The 19,449-nt window shown below is 41.1% G+C and overlaps 1 protein-coding gene across 1 annotated transcript in view; it reads left to right on the forward strand.

Moving 5' to 3' along the window:
• Nucleotides 1-19,449, forward strand: part of ca16b (carbonic anhydrase XVI b) — a 107,769-nt gene that overhangs the window by 7,090 nt on the left and 81,230 nt on the right. The window contains exon 2 of the mRNA XM_053867430.1: nucleotides 11,846-11,944. Within this exon, the coding sequence (XP_053723405.1) occupies nucleotides 11,846-11,944 (99 nt within the window). The remainder of the gene's footprint in view (nucleotides 1-11,845; nucleotides 11,945-19,449) is intronic.

The following is a 19,449-nucleotide window of genomic DNA, read 5'->3' on the forward strand; positions in this document are numbered from 1 at the left end:
CTTCTGCTTTTTGTACTGTGCCTGGTTTGTATAAACTACACAAGGTTATTGGAGTTCAAACAAATGGAAAGGTGCACATTGGACTGCAAAATATACAATATCCAAATATTACCATTGTGACAGCATGAAGACAAAGGTTTGTTGATTCTAATGTGTTATGTTTTATTTCTTATTAGGTTAATGTTCAACCAGTTCATTGTGATGGTTGTAGCTCTTTACTGAATATAGTTTAAGTTCCAAAAAGCCAAACAAATTTGGCCAGATCTATTAAAAACACTTGTCCTTTACGGGGGTGGGGGGGATTTAAGGGGGATGCTTTTACACTTTTCTCCCTGTTCATCATGACACTTGTGATTAATGTCCAGCCATTAAGGCGCAGTCACCAAAGGACATCTACAGTTGTACTCAAGGACTTGGCTGAATCGATAAATGTCTTTTGTCCTTCACTTGCCACATCCTCTTCCCCCTTAAACAATCTCACCCTGATGTAATATTCTGTCGGCTTTACTTATAGCTCAGCCGTCAGTCAGAGTTGCCTGGGCGAGGGTGGAAACAATGGAAGCTTCAGGCGGTCTTTTCCTGTTGTGTTATTTTTTGGATCAACAGAGCTTGTGTTTAGTTTCTGCTGGTTATTGTTTTGTAGGTTGAGCTTAAGATTGACTTTCCTGGGAGAAAAGGAGGAAACGCAAATTTAAAACTAGGCTATCCCATCCAAGAGCGCTCATTTTCCCTGTGGTGAATTATGGCGACAATCACGGGAGATATGGGTTTGGGCCGCATGTGTTTTATCAAACGCACCGTGTAGTGTGTAATAAATAATGTTGAATAAGGATGTTGGGTTTGATGAATTGGTTCTTTCCCCTATCCCTGAATTAATAGCCTGAACTTAGGAATTTTCTCTGCTTTTCTTTTGGACCAGTGTCGCTCCAGTTATTAGTCAGCCGGGGCTATTTAGGTAATTAATTTGTTAATGGGATGATTAGCCAAGTGATTATTATGATGCGTTTCTTCTGAGGAGGAAAACAAAACCACTTGAATACCCTTTCAGAAAGAAAATCAATTGGAGTGCAGGAATAAAAAACGTGACTGAAGGTCGGATGATGGCTGTCAAACTCCAACTGTTTCGTCTGATGGCTGAAAATATTTCATATTTGTCGTAGAGTTAATTACAGGCGATGTTTTAACAAGAAATCTGGAAGCAAACAGAAGCCAGTCTGATACTCACTTCTCGGTGTTTGGAGTCAACATGTCGTATTACGTTTTCCACTTTTGCCACCAACACTGACCCCTAACACCAGGGACACCATTTCTTCCCTCCATGATGCACAAATATAGACACGGCTTTCATGAAACCGCCTCATGTTTTTCCTCTTCATGGAACTTTTGGGATCTTTTGTTGAGAAGTAGTCTTTAGTCTGTGTGTGTTTCATGTACAATTTAATAAAGTCAGTCACACATATTTCATGCTTTCGTGGGCCATTTGAAGTGCCATGGTGGGCTGGATTTGCCCTCCAGGCCTTTAGTTTGACACGTGCTCCAAAGTATTTGTGATGAACCAAATGACTACTGTTTCACACCGGTGCGCCGTTGATGACATTACGTGTCATTTAGCACTGACACACTGGTTTACAAAGCCATCTAGCAAAATGCATTAACCATCGGGGTTGCCCTCAGTGCTTTCTAGTTAATGGGACCCACCCCTGAAAAAACGTCCAACAGAGAAGAAAAAACCTTACAGTCAAACTCAAGAATATGCCTGTAAGTCAAGCCTTTTGTATATCATATGGATAGCGCCACCTGAGAATCACAACAATGGTCAGTCAGGTTTCATGAAACAGTGTCCTCATTTTCAGAGGTCACTAGATGGCACTGTTGATGTTCAGTATCGCTCCACAGAGCTTGTAAATACACCAATGTAACTTAGTGGTTGTACCATGGTGTAGAAAGTGGTCATAATATCGACTTGGTCAACACATTCATTGGTCAAACTAATTTATTAAAAACACTTGTCCAGTGTGAGCAGCGAATCAAGTGTTGCTACCCAATTGAATTGAAGTCCTTTTTTTCCATTGACTTACTGTTGCGTTTCTCAACTCATCTTTGATGTTTTGAAGAACATATTTCTATGCTGTTATCTCCGTCTGCACGCTGCTCATTATGCGTTAATATTTCCAAAAAGATCGACATCTTGTTGTTGCGGAAGCCGTCTTAGCTATGTAGCCCTGGGGAAAAGCCTGCTGTCTCGCCTCTCAGGATGTTACGCCCTTCTGCTTTTTATACTGTGCTGCTTTTTGTACTGAGCAGCTACATGGGCGAATCAAGATGCTGCGGATTGTTGCTAACCAACACATCACCAAGACTTACCGCTGCAGGAAACCCTGACCATCAGTGAGGGTCAAACCAAGATATCGTAGGTAGATTGCGAAACACGAAAAAAATAGGACTGGAACTATATATCCTCTGTCTTTCACAATAAACGCTTTTTTTTAAATTTCAGTACATCAATTCCTGATGCACCGCTGAGGCACTATCACCCTGATTAAGCTAAAGTGCACAGACTCCATTTAAATCTGATCATTCTGGAATAATCATGGTAACTATAATAAATTATTAAAGCTCGAATTAGTTATCTGAATAATGAAGTCCAACCTCTCCTTTTGATATGCACAAATATCCTGTATTGATATTTTAGTTCGGCTCAATAGTTTTTAATTTTTTTAATATATAAATTAATATAATGTCAATATAATATTAAAAATCATACTTGGCTATGTTTGAGTGTTTGAGTTGTATTCAGGTTTTCGACTGCTCTTCCCCTTCAGCTCCTTGTAATAGACAGTGTGAAAAAGTGAAAAAAGAATTCGAGCACTGAAAGTGATGAGATAAGACTGGCATCTGGGGCACTCAAAGGATGGCTAATACAACAAGAGCTGTGAAAAGAGGGCGCCTGGGTTCATTTCGGATTTTACTAGGTGGAAGTGTAGGATATATTGTGTAAAAATATAAGAAACCACATTGGCCTTCTTTATTTAAAAGGACCTAGTCTATGCAGTTGTGCAGCCTGTTTCGCCCATGGAAAACATTTTCACAACCTGGTCTGGACACTGCAAAAACGTCCTTTTGTAAACTTATGTTAGCAGTTGTTTAAAGTTAAAGAACTCATGTCCATTTTCTTCCTGTGAACAGCGGCAATAACACGCTTTTTCATGCCGCACCAACTGTTCAAATGCGAGTGTCGCGACTAGCAAGCTGTGGATAACTGTGAGATTTTGCTGAAAAATATATATGGCACCCACGAATGCTTGAGTATCTGTGAACTTCGGTTTAATTCAGCAAATTTTCAGGGGAGAAACGCAGTGGAACAGCACGATGGCACTACGATTAGAACACTCCAAAGGCAAGAATGATCTGAATTTTTTTGAATCTGAAAAAAAGGACACCGAGTTTCTCATATTTTTCAGTTTAGATGCCTCCCTGGCTAAAAGATTCTCTAACAGCTCTGTATAGAAATTCTTCAACCTTCAGTGTGCAATGAAATTTGTTTGAAATTTATCTGACATCTTGCGTGTCTTCAATGAATATGAAGCATATTTTCTGTTTAATAAGAATGCAGGATGTAAATCGTTGTGGTGAATAGTGATAGGGAATCGACTCATGAGACCACTGAAGATGCACAACTCCAGGCACTGCACCTTTAAAAGTGTGGCCAGCCTGGTCTTACATCATGGCATTTTAGAGATTACTATTAAAAATCAATACAGCTGTGTCGATACAAAGCCAGGCAACCAAATGTGAGGGCGAGGCACTAAACCACTAAAGTGCTGCACAGATTTAAATCAGCAGTTGTAATAATTTGATGCCAGTACCTCTCAAGGAGCTTACAGGCAGAGGGATTGCTGACGTTGCATTTTTGCCGAGTAACATGAGGTAAAAAAAACAACAACCCTATCGATCCTGTTGACACGTTCCCTTTGGGGGAATGCAAATGTTTCCTGTCCTCAACACAAACACCCTCCCGGTAGCAAACCCTAATTAACTGGAGATATAAATGCTGTGGCCTTTTTCCATGACGTTTTCATATTTCAGCATGACTTTCTTTCACACTTGCGCCACACTGGCACATCTCCGATTCACCGGAAAGCACCAGATGTGTGGCCACTTCAACCCCAACGCATCTAATAATGTAGTGTTTGCTTTTCTGGAGTGCATGTGTTTTTGATATTCCCCCACAAAGAGCTGCGCTGTCTCAGTGTTTATTACCGCGAGGGACACCTGTCTCTAGGTAACCGCTCGACCCATCATCAGTAGCAACAGCCTGAGACCTGAAGGACCTGACAACGGCACTACCTGAACCACCACATGGGCTCTCAAGACAATCACGTTATACTGCACTGCTGAGATTGATTGATCCATTAAAGTCCTCCTGACAGATTTGGGGCGCCACATGAAGCACTGTGCTGCCTCGATTAAACAAACACAGTTAAGCATAGCAGCGTTGGCGTGATGAAGTTAAGTTTATGAAGATTTTTCCATAAATATCAGGCTGCTTTTGCATGATAAAAAAAAGCTGTGAATGTTGTCCTTATAAAGACTTTTTGTTTAATGTATACTTCTGTGATTCATTCAGTGTTCAGTGAATCATATCGGTCCAAGCAAAGATACCGCTCAATATAGAAGTAAAGATAAATAATACAATAAAAAAAGGCTAGTCAGTATTAAGTTGCACTCCTGCTTGTGGTTTTATTTATCATTTCCAAAGGCAGCTGTCATGTATTGATTAGAGCCTGACATCAAACAGCATTTAAAGGGGAAGGGGGAGGTCTGACGGCCTGTTTCGCCCCGGGCCGGCATCAAGAGCATGTTTGATGGTGATACATGTCCGTTCCTGGAGCTGTGTCGCCGCTAATGTGGAGTCATTTTATGGCTTTTCTCCCCTCGGTCAGACATGTTTAATCCAGACGTTGCGAGGGATTTCTGGAGGATTTATTGAGTTGAATGCAAATGTACTTAAGAGCAAAGTAAGTGTGGTCAGGCAGTATTATCGTCTTTGTGTATTTCCAGATTGATTTTCTTGACTAATTGACCGCTTCTTGGATTACACACCATTTGTTTTTGTCGAAGGCTTTGTCCAGCAATTTCATTAGTGCTTGTGCTGCTCTAGGGTTGCAGTTTCTGGGTTGTTCTTCCCGATATTGGCTTGGAGGTTGTTGACAAAGGTGAACTGTATAACCTTTAGTCTAGTTGTTGTTGTGGATTTAAGTTGATGTTAAGGTCAAAATGATGCCGGAGGCCTCACAGGGCTCATGCACTCAAGAACTTTTACTGCGACGTGTTCCAATTAGGCTGTGCAGACTTGGACCTTTTCTTAAAGGTCCCCATTCATATCATTTCAGGGGCTTTTAAATCGATATTGGCTCCCAGTGGAGCACTATCCTAAGTTTCTCTGCTCAAAAAAATCCTCCATAAATCCTGAAATATGTGCAGGAGAAATTTATCGTTTCGTTCCCTACGGTTCTTTCACGTTAATCTGATACCATGTGGTAAAAAAAAACGCATGCATGTTTTTAAATCATATCTCACGTGGATACGGTAAAATAACATCCCACTGTCCTCCAAAATATTTGAAGCTTAGCAGCGTCTTCCTACAGTATTTCTAGCTAACTATAATCAACTTATCTTGAGGTTGGTGCTTTACATTGAACGCACAAACAGCAAAGCATATTCACAAGTGCAGGCAAACACGTTATTTACATTCATCAAACACTTAAAACAATTCATATGCTGTGTAGCGAATGTTCTCACTTGCACTTAAGTGTGAATACACTGCACTGTTTGTTACTGTTCAATACTCATCTTGTTGTAAATAGTTTTAAAAAAAAAACCATTGTGATGTCACTGGAAAAACAATGCACCGTGAACAAACCTCTGAATGTTTTGTTTACATTGTTGTGTATTATTTTATCCCAGACATCAACAGTGAGGTGCAACTGATGCCGTTTTCTGTCTGTAAATGTTAAAAGTAAACGCATCAGATGTTGTCGGTCATCAGCGTTGGAAGCCCCGCCTCGAGAAAATTTCGTAATTCACAGACGATTCACCACAGTCATGTTGTTTGTCATCCTGTTCATGGCTGACTTGTCGACTAATTGTTGAAATAGTCTGTGGTTGCAGCCCTTGTTTTGCTGTGCATTTTAATGGGAGTCTTGTGGTCTTATTTGAAACCTCATCTTTCTCTTGTCCGTCCTTCAAACATCTACTTGAAGACAGTGTTGATGGCCAATGGAAACATTTGCAAAGGAAGCATCTCTGTCTCCCAACGAGATGTTTAAGATGTTCTTGAACATTTTTTAAATTAGTTGCTATGGGATACCGTTCAACCATCCGCTCTGTTGGAAGCCGTTCTGTGGAAGCTTTTTTTTTTTTTTTTTTGCTGGTCGGTGATGGTTCAGTGATACACAGCATTACATCAAAGCACCAGACTTTTTGTGGGTTTATGTAAGGATGAAGCGGACCAATTCGAAGTGTACATTGACTACATTGCGGCAACTATCTAAACCTCTCTCTGTCATGGCTCAATGTTTTTGTCTCTCAGGATCAGTCCAAGCCCCCTGTGAAGAAAACCCATTTCAGCATCACGTGTGCTCCTCGGTCTTGTTCTCTCGGTCACTACCCAAAGCCCCAGACCGTAGGTTAGAGTGGCAACATAGATCAACTGGTGAAAAGGGGGCTTTGCATTTTGGGCTCAGCTCTTTCTTCACCACAACAGACTGATTCAGTGTGCTCATTACTGCACACTACACTGATGTGTCTCTCCTAAGCTACATCCCTCATTTACTGGTGAAGAAGACAAAGAGATCTTTGAACTCCTCCCCTTGGGGCAGTAGCTTATTACTAACCTGAAGTCGATCATGTGGTATTATAGTGAATACTAAAGATTGTGTGTTATACTACACATAACTGCAATGAGTGACTAGTATTCATTAAATACATTTAATAGGGCTTTTATTGACATGAGAGCACTTCTTCTCTCTGCTTGTTTGACACGACTTCAACTAATGTGATATTTTATCTGTGGAAAGAAAAGGCTGCGGCTGACCTGGCAGAAAGGTCACCAGCTCGGAATTTGTTTTATCTTCCTCATTGTTTTCATTGCAGTGGCGCGCTCAAGTAGCGCTTCAGCTACTTAATGGACCTAATTCTCAGTAACAGTGTTGTCCTTGAGTAACAGCAGACGGCGCACAGATACAAGTTCAATTTACTGAGCAAGTTCGCTGTCTTTAAAGATGAGGTGTCATCTGTCGACGCGGTCTGTTTGGGAGTGAAGTGGCTGCGGTCAAAAGTCTTCCCTTCCTCTGCAGAACTTCATGTTCGATTAAGAAACGATTCAATTTGAGTCACACAATTGAACAATACTTCTTTTTAAGTTTTTGTTTCATTCTTTTTTTCTATTCAAGACTTTTTCAATGCGAGGAAGAATTGATCCGCCAGAGACTCAAGTAGATCTTATTGCCCCCTCAACCCCTCAGGTAGTTGTTTAAGCACAGTTCAGGGTTTGTGTTGGGGAGGTTGTGAGCAGACTCTTCTATTACTCCACAAACCTGCAGGAAATCTGTGGCCCATTTGGATTCAACTGTAATGAGACAGATTTTTAAACATTCCAAAAAGAAATTTGGGAAATGGACTTCTGAACCAGCTCTGGAAAATGAGCAGTAAGGCATCATTGCCCTCATCTAATTCATTTTGCTCTATTGTTGATGCTCTCTAATGAAATCCAAACATAATTGTTTTCACAACCAAAGATAGCCAAGACCGTACACACACTGATGCCAGCGCAGGTTGCTGTTGAGCCTGTTGTATATCGACGCCTGCCTCTTTGCTAATTCTAAATTTGTTTTGGGGCTTTTGGCACTTTGTATTAATCATTTGTTAACAATTGTCTCTCTAAATAGCAAGTTAGCAGTGAGTGGAAGGTTTACAAACATTCATTTTATCAATTTAAATTGGACTTAGATGCAGTTTGGTGCCGAATACATGACACTATATATATAAACATATTACCTTGGTGTTTGGCAAAATGTGTGCTTCAAAACCAGGCGCATGAAGGGAAAGCAGAATGTAATTTCACCAATTGAAAAATATTATTTGTCGGAAAACAGTAATAGAATTGTATATTGTATATCCTTTTTCTTGTGTTACATGAGCTTCATATTTGTGGCCCATGAGTGTTCGGTCCTCTTGGCGGAAACTGCTTGTTTGCTTTGAGCTGTGTAAACCTAAATGTCTTTGTTGGGATTTGTGTTATTGCTTTGTTATTCCGCAGAATGACATCTAACCCAGAGGCGTGCCCCTCTGTGTGTATTACTGCTGTCTGAACATTCTCATGTTCTTGAGATTGTACGTCACGCGGGTAAAAGGAGAAACACAGGCACTTTCCAACACAGACTCACCGTTTCATGCTCCTAAGATCCACACGATGACAATGAAAAAACAGCAAATACGATTAAAGATGGTTAAACAGGCTACACTACATTATACTATATATATATATATATATATATATGCACACACGTCATGTGTAGCACTGAATTCTGCGTCCCTGCACAGTTTGCTTCCATCTAGTCTGTTAAAACACATTGTTATGCTGCGGCTCAGTTTCCCACATATGGAGTTCACCATTATGAAATGCTGACTCTTGACTATTGGAGCTTAATGTGGCTGCGTCTGCGGTAGAGATCCCCTTTTGCATTGCAGGAAATATTTGGCAGTGAGTGAATGATACCAGCAGTGACTGCAGCAAGCAGCACAATGGCCATTCTTTAATTCGGCACAGTTTATCCGTAGGGGTCTGGGTTCCTCCTGAACATTTGTTATCTGAATCATTAATAAGAAAAAATGCCCTCTGCCCCTCATTAAACAGTTTGGTGATAGAATTTTGCTTGCTTGGTTAGTGCAGCTGATGCAGTGAAGTGGAATTTCTCAGTGTATTGTTGCCTTTACCGACACTATTGAGGTGGATACAGGACCCCGTGATAATATTTGGTGGCTTTTCACAAATGCTCTCAGTTGGCTGTCCCATAAATGAGAAGATATATTGGTGTCTATATTTTTAGTAGAGACACTAACATATCTTCTCATCTTTTTATGAAAACCTTTTGGGTTGTCAGTTAACAGTCAAACAGGTAAAAAGTGCAAGTGCACTCCAACCACAGAGTGTTTGATAGTATCAAATCGTGAAAGATGGAAGCGACAAAATATGTGTCCAAAAAGACTGAATGAATGACGGTGAATCAGCACACTTTTCATTATTTTCTTTTTTTCTACACACGTCGGGTGGGTGGTTGGCACTAGCAACAGTTGAGTGAAGTCCTCCTTAACAGCCTTCCTTAAGGGCAGCTGTCCTCCTCAACTGGACACAAGCTAGCACTCTCATTAGTCGACAACAAAACTCTACGTCTGGGGACAAAATTTCATCTCAAATCAGACTTTTCCGTTGTAGCTTGTGTCCATGCCGCTACATTTCAGACCTGCACCACGCTCAAGTCCATTTTTTTTAAAGTATCCTCAGATATCTGACTAATTTAAGCGCATAATAATTGAAAACAAATAGTTTTAATAATCAGATTTCAGCAATTCGCAGGCTTTTTTTATGTTACTGTTGTACTTTTATTAACTACGCCAAAGACATTTCATGATCATTAAACTTGCAATTTTGATGTAATTTTCAAGGTGTGTCACTCCTACTTTGTGTTGAGCTTGTGAGTGAAGAAGCTACTGAAGCAAAAATATAACTGTATGCGTGTAAATCGGTGGCTTGTTGAAGCCAGATACTTTGTATTTCATGTTTATTATGTTACATTATAACAGTCACTGAGTGCATTCACTCCAGAGTTATTTCAAATTTCAGTCTGATCATTTATATTGGCCAATTTCAGGTGGAAATAATTCATTTCATCTTGAGAGTATTGCTTTTAACTGGAGCTTTTTTTTTAGCTGTTGCAATAGTTGCTTTAAGCTCGCCGCTATCTCAGCACTTTATATCCATTACTGAAGGTAATTAGTCTCTTGTTCGGCAGCTCAGTGGAGGGCGGGTTAGTACAGCGGCCTCACAGTAAGAAGGTTGGCGGTTTGTGTTCAGCTTCAGGCAGATCTTGGAGTGAGCCTGCATCGTTTCAGTGTGGGGTTTGCATGTTCTCTATGTGCCTGGTTTCTTGCCGTAGTCCAAACCATAGTGAGGTTAATTGATGACTTAGGAAGGAAGGCGCGAGTGGTTGTCTGTCTATATGCGCCCTGTGATGGAGTGACTACCGTGTTAACGGACCGAGCCGGAGATGATGAATGAGTGTGTTAAAACGCACAGTGACTGTAATAACAACCTGCTTCATCTTCAACGTCCTTTCGTGCTGTTAAAGACCAAAAGCATGTCGCATTTCTCGGTTCAAGGTTGACTCTATTGTGTCCTTTCTGTTATTTATGAAACAAGAGGTTGGATAAATTAATTATTGAGCGCCAGTCTTTTGTCTTTTTGTGTTTGGAGTGCCAAACTAGTGTTGAATGTTGCAAATGTTTGAGCTGGACGGGACTTGATTCATCTGTTAAGTTTCCTTTGAAGAGGACATTGTAATCCTCAGTGACTTAAGAGGCTAATGTTTCACTTCGAAAATGTTTGCTTGATATTTCAGGTTTCTGTTAACAGATTGATTTTCTTACACTATAGCGTGCCAAATGAATACAGAACCGCTGCAGCGACTGAAGAAAATCGACTCAGCTGGACGAAAGTGTCCATAATGATCCATGAACATCCACTTCTGTTGTTTAAAGCCATTGTGTCTTACAATGGTCGGATGAATTTTGTTGTTGAAATCCTGTTGCTGGGTAGGTGAGAGGAGGAAATCGGGAAGCCAAGCCTCGAATGGCCAATTCAAGCTAAACGCTCCTGCGTTTATTGTTAGCTTGTTTCGCTTTAAGGGCTCTCGTGGGCTCTTGCCTTCTTGTTGAGTGTGATATAGTGACACAAATAGCTGAGCCTAATGGCGGCATTGATGATTTAACTGACCTCAGGGCTTTGAAAAAAAATGCAGGAGTAGATTTTAAGCCTTCAGTGTTTTGTTTTATAACAGTTTCAAGTATGCTCCAATTAATTTAGCCAGAGTTGGGAATCTTCAGGCGGAGCTGTTCATAAATGTCACTTGAATTGCCTTCATGTAATGTATAAGGAAGTGCAGCCTGTCCTGGCTTCAGGCACCCAGGCGACTGTGTTGCTGTGTCTGTAATCCTTTGCCCGGAGGGGACGTCTGACAGGGAAGAGTGTAAACTGTTGACATGGTGCTGTTTCCTATGTTCTCTGATCAAAGATGATGCAGCCCTGAGTTTTCACAACATTTCCTTCAATGCACCCGGCTACTGAGATGCTATATCACTCTGTCTGACACACGCGTTGGGAATTGAAATGCCTCATTGCAGCGAGACTCCAGCCTTGTGGCCTCTGTGACCACTGGTGGTGACTCAATTATAACATTTGTTGTGTGCTGCCTTAAAGTTCTCTTAATCTCCTACAAGTGTGATGCAATTGTTGCTAAGCACTTGGCTTTTTGTGTACGCTTGCAGGGTTTGTTTGTGTTCCTGTGTGTGCCATCTCCATCTTGGAGTCTTTAGGGGTTTAGGGACGATCTAACGGTCCCAGCGCACCAGAGGATGAGCACAGTTTTAATGTCTTGAACTGAATAAGCAATTGGAAAGTTATTTCTGTTGTATTTTATTCATTCATTTTCTAATCAATGACTCGCCTTTGGATCTGACTCTTTTTCCGTGTACACTTTTCTGATCCCCGTCTCTTCTTTCTTCACAGTTGCATCAGGTGGAGACCTGCAGCATGTTGCTCCCAGGCTTCCTGAGAACATAGCGAGGGAGAGGAGAGCAGCTCTTGACCCCTATTGGTCATATTCAGGTAGGATCTATGTCTGGTCAATGTGTTTTCTTTGGTCAAACAAAATAATGCTCACCCCCCCCCAAGCTGCGTACAAAAGTGAATTAGCCAAGATGTTTGAGAGGACGTCCAGTTAATAAAGGAAGCTACCCAAAGAGCCCAGAGGGCGATGGAGAATGCAGATGATTAGCCTTACAGGATGAGTAACAGTCACAGCATGAAAGATGTTGGAGTAAAATGTGGGCATAATTGGAGAGAAAATCTCCACTTAGAGGTAATGAGTACACCAGTCCCGCCCCCCGTACTCCCTGCCTGCCTGCCTGTCCTCGCTGTGTGGGCGAGGGAGTGTGCAGACGAGAGAGCTAGAGGTAGACGTGTTGTCCAGTGGGATCCAGGTTTCAGTCAGCCTGTAGGTCTAGATTCTCCTGGGGTGCAAAACCAACCATGAAACTGACTGGCAGTTCCATAGGCCACCAGTGACAAGGTGTTGGACATCTGTAGGGCGACGAGCGCAGAGTAGAGCGGCGGGGTTGCAGTGCAGCTGTGAAGAAGGGCCCTCCTGAAGCAAACACAAAATGCGAAACAGCAACGTAAAACGAAGTAAATAATATTCCTCGCACTCGCGCTTAAGACTCCTCTGTCTTTGTCTGCAGAATATTTGTCTGGAAAAGATAGTGTTGAATTCGCTTCCTCAAACACGTGACTTATTTTTAAAACAATTTGCGGCACGGCTGGTGGGCGACAGACAACTCGCCGAGTTGGAAACAACAAACCAAACAACAAAGATTTAGTCAACGATTGCATGACTCAATATCAACAATATAGAGAAAACTATTCCGCTTGATTCAAAGGGTGACACGCACGTAGTTAGCTTATTCATTAGCACCGTGCTCTTCGTCCAGGCACGGATCATCAATCTGTTCATGTGCGAGTGGCTTCGGTTCTAACAAGGACGTATGTTCTTTTTTGGGCGCTGATTTATATTCAAGCTGTACAAATATTCACACCTGAGACCTCATTGCAAATCTGGCCATCCTTTGGGAAAAAGGGGGTTGTGCGCTTTGATAAAAGTACCTGACTGCTTGAGCCCGAGAGTCTCGGTACAATTGTCTAGAATGGTTCTAAAAACAGCGCCTTGGAAATAACTTGATTTTATTGACCTTTTGAGGACATCGTGCAAACCACCACTCTAAGGTTCTACTTTAACTTGAAGAAAATACTGTTTGTACTCTAGCACAGTTTGGGCAGAAATAAGGAATGATAACAATCCTACTAAGTCAAGTTTGTGTGACGTTTTTATTTAGTTTGTTATACATAGTTTAGAATATCAAGCATTGAACTGTATTGTTAGAGTAGTTAGACCCTTTTCCCTGCCACCCTTGATTTGTATAGGTGGACTTGAGACCTTATTATTGTCTGGTAAGTGCCATTTAGAAAGGTTTTGTGCTTTATATTGAGTATTATACACCTGGAAGTGTTACAAAAAATGTGTTAAGAGTCTCATTATAGAAGTTGCTGACTGAAAAAAACAAAAAGGAAATGTGTGTAGATTAGACTGTCATGTTGCATAATTCCATTAACACAGCCAATTCTGACAGCAGTATTGACTGAAGGGGTGAAAGAAATAATAAAAAGTGTTCTGTTGGAGTGGCAATGTTTTAATTCACATCAGACTTATATAAAATTTTGTGTCAGCTTCGTCAGACGAGACAAAATATATTTGCCTGCAGCCCTTTTTCCCATGACGAAGACGAGACAATGACAAGACTTTTGTTTTATAAACTCTTTATAAACTATAACCCTGAGGGATTGTGCATTATAGTTGACAAATAAAAACAAGACCAAAATGTTTTACAAAAGATTTAAAAAATAAACCAAAATTCCCTCCTAGTTTTCGTTGACAACACAAGAAGAAGCAACACGTTTATGCTGGCAGAAGCACCCTTTAGGTACGTGTCATCTTGCTTCCCACTTGTAGGTTCGAACAAAGCTGCATGTGCAGGTGGATTACCATGAACGCTGGAACATTGAGGGCTGCAGTAGATCTGCCATTTCAGGGTTTCCGCGACATGTAGACCATGTTGGCACAGCGGCACTGCTCATATGAGAGCTGCCATGTGTTTGAAATAGTTATCCTTTCATTTATGGTGAAATGTCACTTGATAAAATGTGTTAAAACAAAGCGGACACATTGAAACAAGTGGAAAACTTGAAGTGTGAATGCCTCATGAAGGTGCACATGACAGGAATGCAGCCATTGCTCGTGAACTATCGTCAGCAAATGAAGAGACCGACAAGGTGAGGACGGCTGCAGATAGGAGCGTAATTTATTTCTCATGATTAAAAAGGACTGTTATCATTGCTACCAATCAATGGATGTCAGAACTTGGCTTCGCTTCTTGATTGGCAACTTTGCATTTCGGTTTTATTTATTTATTTTAGGACGGTTCAAAAAATCCTGTCGGAAACTCTGCATTTTATGTTAGTACTTTCTATAAATCTGTTGATCCTCAATTGCAAAAGTGTAGCTCTAAAGTTTATATCATTTCACATAATTTCTTATTTCATTTTTCTGGTGTCCCCAATAAATATAAAACATGAACAAGTGTATTGTTAATAAATGCAAGTTGAGTCAACAATCTAAAAACTAATGGCAAAGTTGCATTAAGAATTCGTTTATTAATTCAAGATGCTTATTATTCCAGATTTTCCAGATTTCATTTAGCCGTGGAACATCAGTCAACTGGAAAATGTCTGGCATGAAAATAGTGATAAGAACTTGAGTTTTTGTTTGACTAAAACTAGACTAAATTGTTGTGACTTTTAGTCGACTAAAAGATTACTAACAAAAACGATATGTGAATGACTTAATATGACTAAGAGTAAGAATTCACTTTGGCACAAGACTAAGTCTAATTGAAAAATGGGCAACAAAATTAAACTGATGTCACCAAGACTCTGCACAACACTGTCATCCATTTACATGTTAGCATCCGCCACGCACCATCTTCAGGGGGCCACTTATGTCATATGGATCAGACTTGTGAATAGATTTCAAATCGAATTGTGATGTCCTCAACTTTGGTTGCAAAACACAAGCGAGTGAGCAAGTGTGCCATAATTTCCAGACTATAGAGTGCTCCAGAATTTGAACCCCACCCTCTAGATTTAAGAAGGAATATAGATCTTGTTCATACAGAAACTCCACCGATCTGTAAGCCGGGGATGCAGTGGTGCTGTCTGCGCCGTAGAAAGATCAGTGGTGCTTAAAAAAGCATGAGGATCACTTCTTGAAATGGGCTCCAGCATGGAGACTGATGCATGAAACAAACTGGGTAATGTTCTGAACTTGAATCATGAACTCCTCACATCTTTTATTGACATTAAAGCGCTCAAAATGTGCTGTTTTCGTCTGCATGTCTGAAGTTCCGACACCACAGCCGGTCTCAGCTGCTGCTTCTTGACCCTGGTCCTCCAGGAGATCGGCTCTGTGGGCGGAGCTGAAGACACGTGGGCAAAAACAGCGCATTTAAGGGAACTAAAATGCCTGTGATGTCAGTGGTTTGATGCGATGAGGCTCAATATTTTGGCAGCATGACACTCTTCAGCCAGTACAAATCCATATAGTAGCCACGTCGTTGTATACGCCGCAGGCTTCAGACCGCAAGATAAAAGTAGCGACTTATAGTCCAGTAATTACGGTAGTTTAATTGTGGCCGCCAAGTTCATGGTCACGAAAATGCAATTAATTGTTCGGCTCAGCTACTACAACTGCTCCTAATTTTATCGACCAACTCTATCTCGAACCGTTATAATGAATTATTTAGCCGCCTGAGCCCAAGCTGTGAAACACACTGACACATCTCAGTCAGAGACAGAATCTTTTTAATCACTCTGCCCTGCAGACACTCTGATGTAGCACACCACACTAGCTAAAATCTGCTGCCCAATTGCATCAGAGCTCTTAGGAAGCCGGTGAACCTGTTGGTCATTCTCAGCCTTTCCTTCCTCGTAACATTTTTATTGAATTCTGACCACTTTGGAACGGGAAGATGCTAAAATAAACCTTAAAACGCTCGGCTCGTGGAGCCAGTGCAATTTGGCCTTTGTCAAAATCACTCAAATCATTACACTGGCCTCGCTGGTAACATGAGGACAGGATGTTCACTTGCCTTCGAAGAGCTCCTGACCAGGGAGGAAAGGCATGGAAATAACATGACCAGTTTTATCTACTGCCGTATCTGTAAGTGACATGAAGAAAACCATTATTTTTTCTAGTTACTGCCGAAACATCAGTGGAATTGAATAGAATTCAGTTACAGCTGTTGATGTTGCATGTCTGAAATGGACAGCTTATAGACCAGCATGTGTGACCTTTTTCTAAGGCTGTGGATGAATAATTTTTTCTGCATTGCCAGAGCAGAAAATAGTGTCCAAAGGCAGCCTCCAAAATGGACTTGACGTCCGGGATGGGTTCACACAAGCCTCCGTGGTTCAGCGTACACATGGAGTACTGTAAACTGTCAATATTGAACACAACATTTATATGCATGTGGTCGTGCCTCTATTTAAGATTCAGTCTAAAACATTAGCCTGTGCATTTAAATGGAACCAGAACACACTTTATCCGTTCAGTATATGTAATTTACCCTCCAATTAAAGACCGATCTCCAAAGATCTGGTTGGAGCCGGTGCACAGCTTGGGGGTGAACTACAAAGACGAGCGCCTTGCATCCCAATGAGAGTTACACAACTGCTGTTCATTAGTTGTGCTACAGGTATTAAAAACACAAAACTTTATACATTAGCATTTACATAATAAAGCGACTGCTTCTTCTAAAAGCACACAACGGTATTTTCCTATGCATGGCGATGTGAGATCAAACCGCACAAAGCATTTAAAACCCCAGAGGCTAATAAATGCACCAGAAACTGTCCTCTCATGACCCAATCTCCAAATCCGCTGCTTAAAAATGTATGCAAATTAATGTATTCATATTTCAGCTGTTCGTGCACAACAATTATCTTCTTTTCACTGCACTTAGTAACTGTTCTGATATGTTAAATGCTCATAATGAAGAGGTTTATAAATACATTCCAAGAGGAATATTACATGAAATGTTTCCTCTTGTGTTTGGTTTTCAGCGTTTGCTCGTCCTAAACGTGCATTTTAGGAACGTGAAGAGCCCTAATTCGTCCCACTCAAGCCAGCTGTCTGTTTGTTTTCAGAAAAAAAGAGATGCTTTGAGGGAAGAGAGAAATGTCCATTGCCTTGGAACAATAATAAGCGACTGAGGCTGTGAATAGATGACTGACTAGTTTGCCTTTGCAGCTAAATGGTTGTTAGAGGCATTTGCTCTGAACTTGCGAGTACAAAAGTGTGATGCACAATTTGTGTTGACTGAATTTAGCCTTGTGGTGTGGAGGGGCACGCTGGCTGTTTGAAAATCGTTCACAGTTTCTGAAAATTAAAGAATGATTTCAAAACCCAGCCCTCAAATACAAGAGTTGTTTTCCACCTTGTCACCACCATCAACATTTGATTTGATGTTGGCCCTCGTCGGGGAACATATTGAAAGAAGATTGTGACGCCCCCAGTTTTTCTCTAAACAGGAAAATCTTCTGAAATCCCTGCCTTTGATCGACGGATCAGGACTGTGCCCATCTTTCTTCAAGTGCCACCGTAGCGCAGGACTCAAATAATGAAGACCTTTATTCCAATGGCTTTCGTCCGTGCTCATTTGAGACAGCAAATGAAATTGATCAAGTAAACCCATCAGAAATTATTAACCGTGGAAGCTCATTATAAAAACAATTTTCTGTCGTGTACAAGCCGCCACACGCGCTTGTTTTTTGCAGAAAAATGTATTGAAACATGGGGCGGATGTAAAATCTTATTCTATGTGTAATTGGTCTGCATGAAAACTGGAAAACAAAAATCACTTCGAACTGTATGTGTGGCTGGTTCACATTATCCATCCCGACTACCCCCACACCCTTTTATGTTTGCGCCTCATAAATAGAATGCATTCTATTGTCATACACACAATGGATCTGCAATGATTCAACAGCTAAAAATAAAAGAAGACAGTGGAAAAAAGATCCAGTAAGACATGAGCGGTAGAGATAAATATTCTATATCTATGCATATTTATAAGGTACCTGTTTCCTCAGGGCAGCTGTGAGAACAGGCGTTGTATGCTATGTGAAATAAAGTACTTTTTCAACTACCTGCCGGGCTCTCCATTTCTCATCTCTAAAGTTTATATCTCATATTATATACATTTGTCTTATTCCAGAAGAGGTCCCGAGAGGAGATACCTGGGAGGTGAAAACAGAGCAATCATATTTGAAAACTCTCACGCAGTCACACATGCTGGCACTGGCACACACACAAGTTTTGTTAGGACTTTTTTCAATGACAAAATGCTTTCACCAGCCTCTCACCCTAAACCTAAACTAACCCAACCTCTTCACCAAACTGGAACCCAATCATAATGACTTAGTTATTTTGCGGTTTTGACCCTTAAATATAGGCTGAACCTTGTTTGAACTAAGCAAAGTTTTCCCCAGAACTGGTCCATTAAATGAATAGATGAACCACTCACTGTGAGCAGCCAGTTTACTTTTCGTCCTGGCTTAACCACAAAAAAGAGCAGCACCCATTTGCTTTATTGAAGCAATAAGTGAGGACCAAAATCCGAGGAACTTGCTGGAGGGCCTGTGCTCGGATGTGAACCGGTGACCTCCCTCACCACGTACGTCAACATTAAACCCAGAGATTTGGACGTGAACAAAATTGCAAAGTTTGCATCATATAATCCTCCGTGGAGCTGACGACACTCATTTCTTATTCATGGCTTTCATCAAGATTACTCTCCTACCGACTCATATTGCGATGATCTTGTTTCCTATAATACATGTACAATAAAACAGACTTCATCTGTCTCTCTCGCAGATGTGATGTAGCATGGAAAATATTGCAATCTTACCGCTCTGCAACACATGGGGACTCATTGTGTTTTCACCAGTAAACACTCGGCCTGAACGTTGTCTTTCACAGCGCATACCAAGACCACAGCTGTCGGAACTGGATTCCTGATCTCATTGATGTTCCTCTGACATTCTCTTATGAACCTTGATAGTGGTGCCCTCCACAGCCGCCTCCCTCAAATTTGATTTAGTTATTTAAAGCGTGCTGTGTGAGCTTTTCTGACAAGGGAGACGACGTTTGCTCGCCAGCAGAAATGATCCGTGCTTTGACGTTTTATATATATGATTGATAATTCCTATTTATACCGCTTTATTTAGTTAGACTACAACATCAAAAATGCACTTTATCGAGCCTCTGCTTGCATTGATCTTTGTGCACTTTGCGTAAGTTGCCCTGCGTGATGACTCTTTTCGAGTCCCATGAGTGACTGTTTTTTGCTGCCTCTTTTGATACATGAAATGTTGCCACTGATGTTTGAGCGAATGTGACAAGATGATCGAACCGTCGAGCAAGGCTTTGCTTCTCTCCTTCA

Source organism: Synchiropus splendidus, chromosome 6 (genome assembly GCF_027744825.2).
Source record: "Synchiropus splendidus isolate RoL2022-P1 chromosome 6, RoL_Sspl_1.0, whole genome shotgun sequence".
Classification (NCBI taxonomy): domain Eukaryota; kingdom Metazoa; phylum Chordata; class Actinopteri; order Syngnathiformes; family Callionymidae; genus Synchiropus; species Synchiropus splendidus.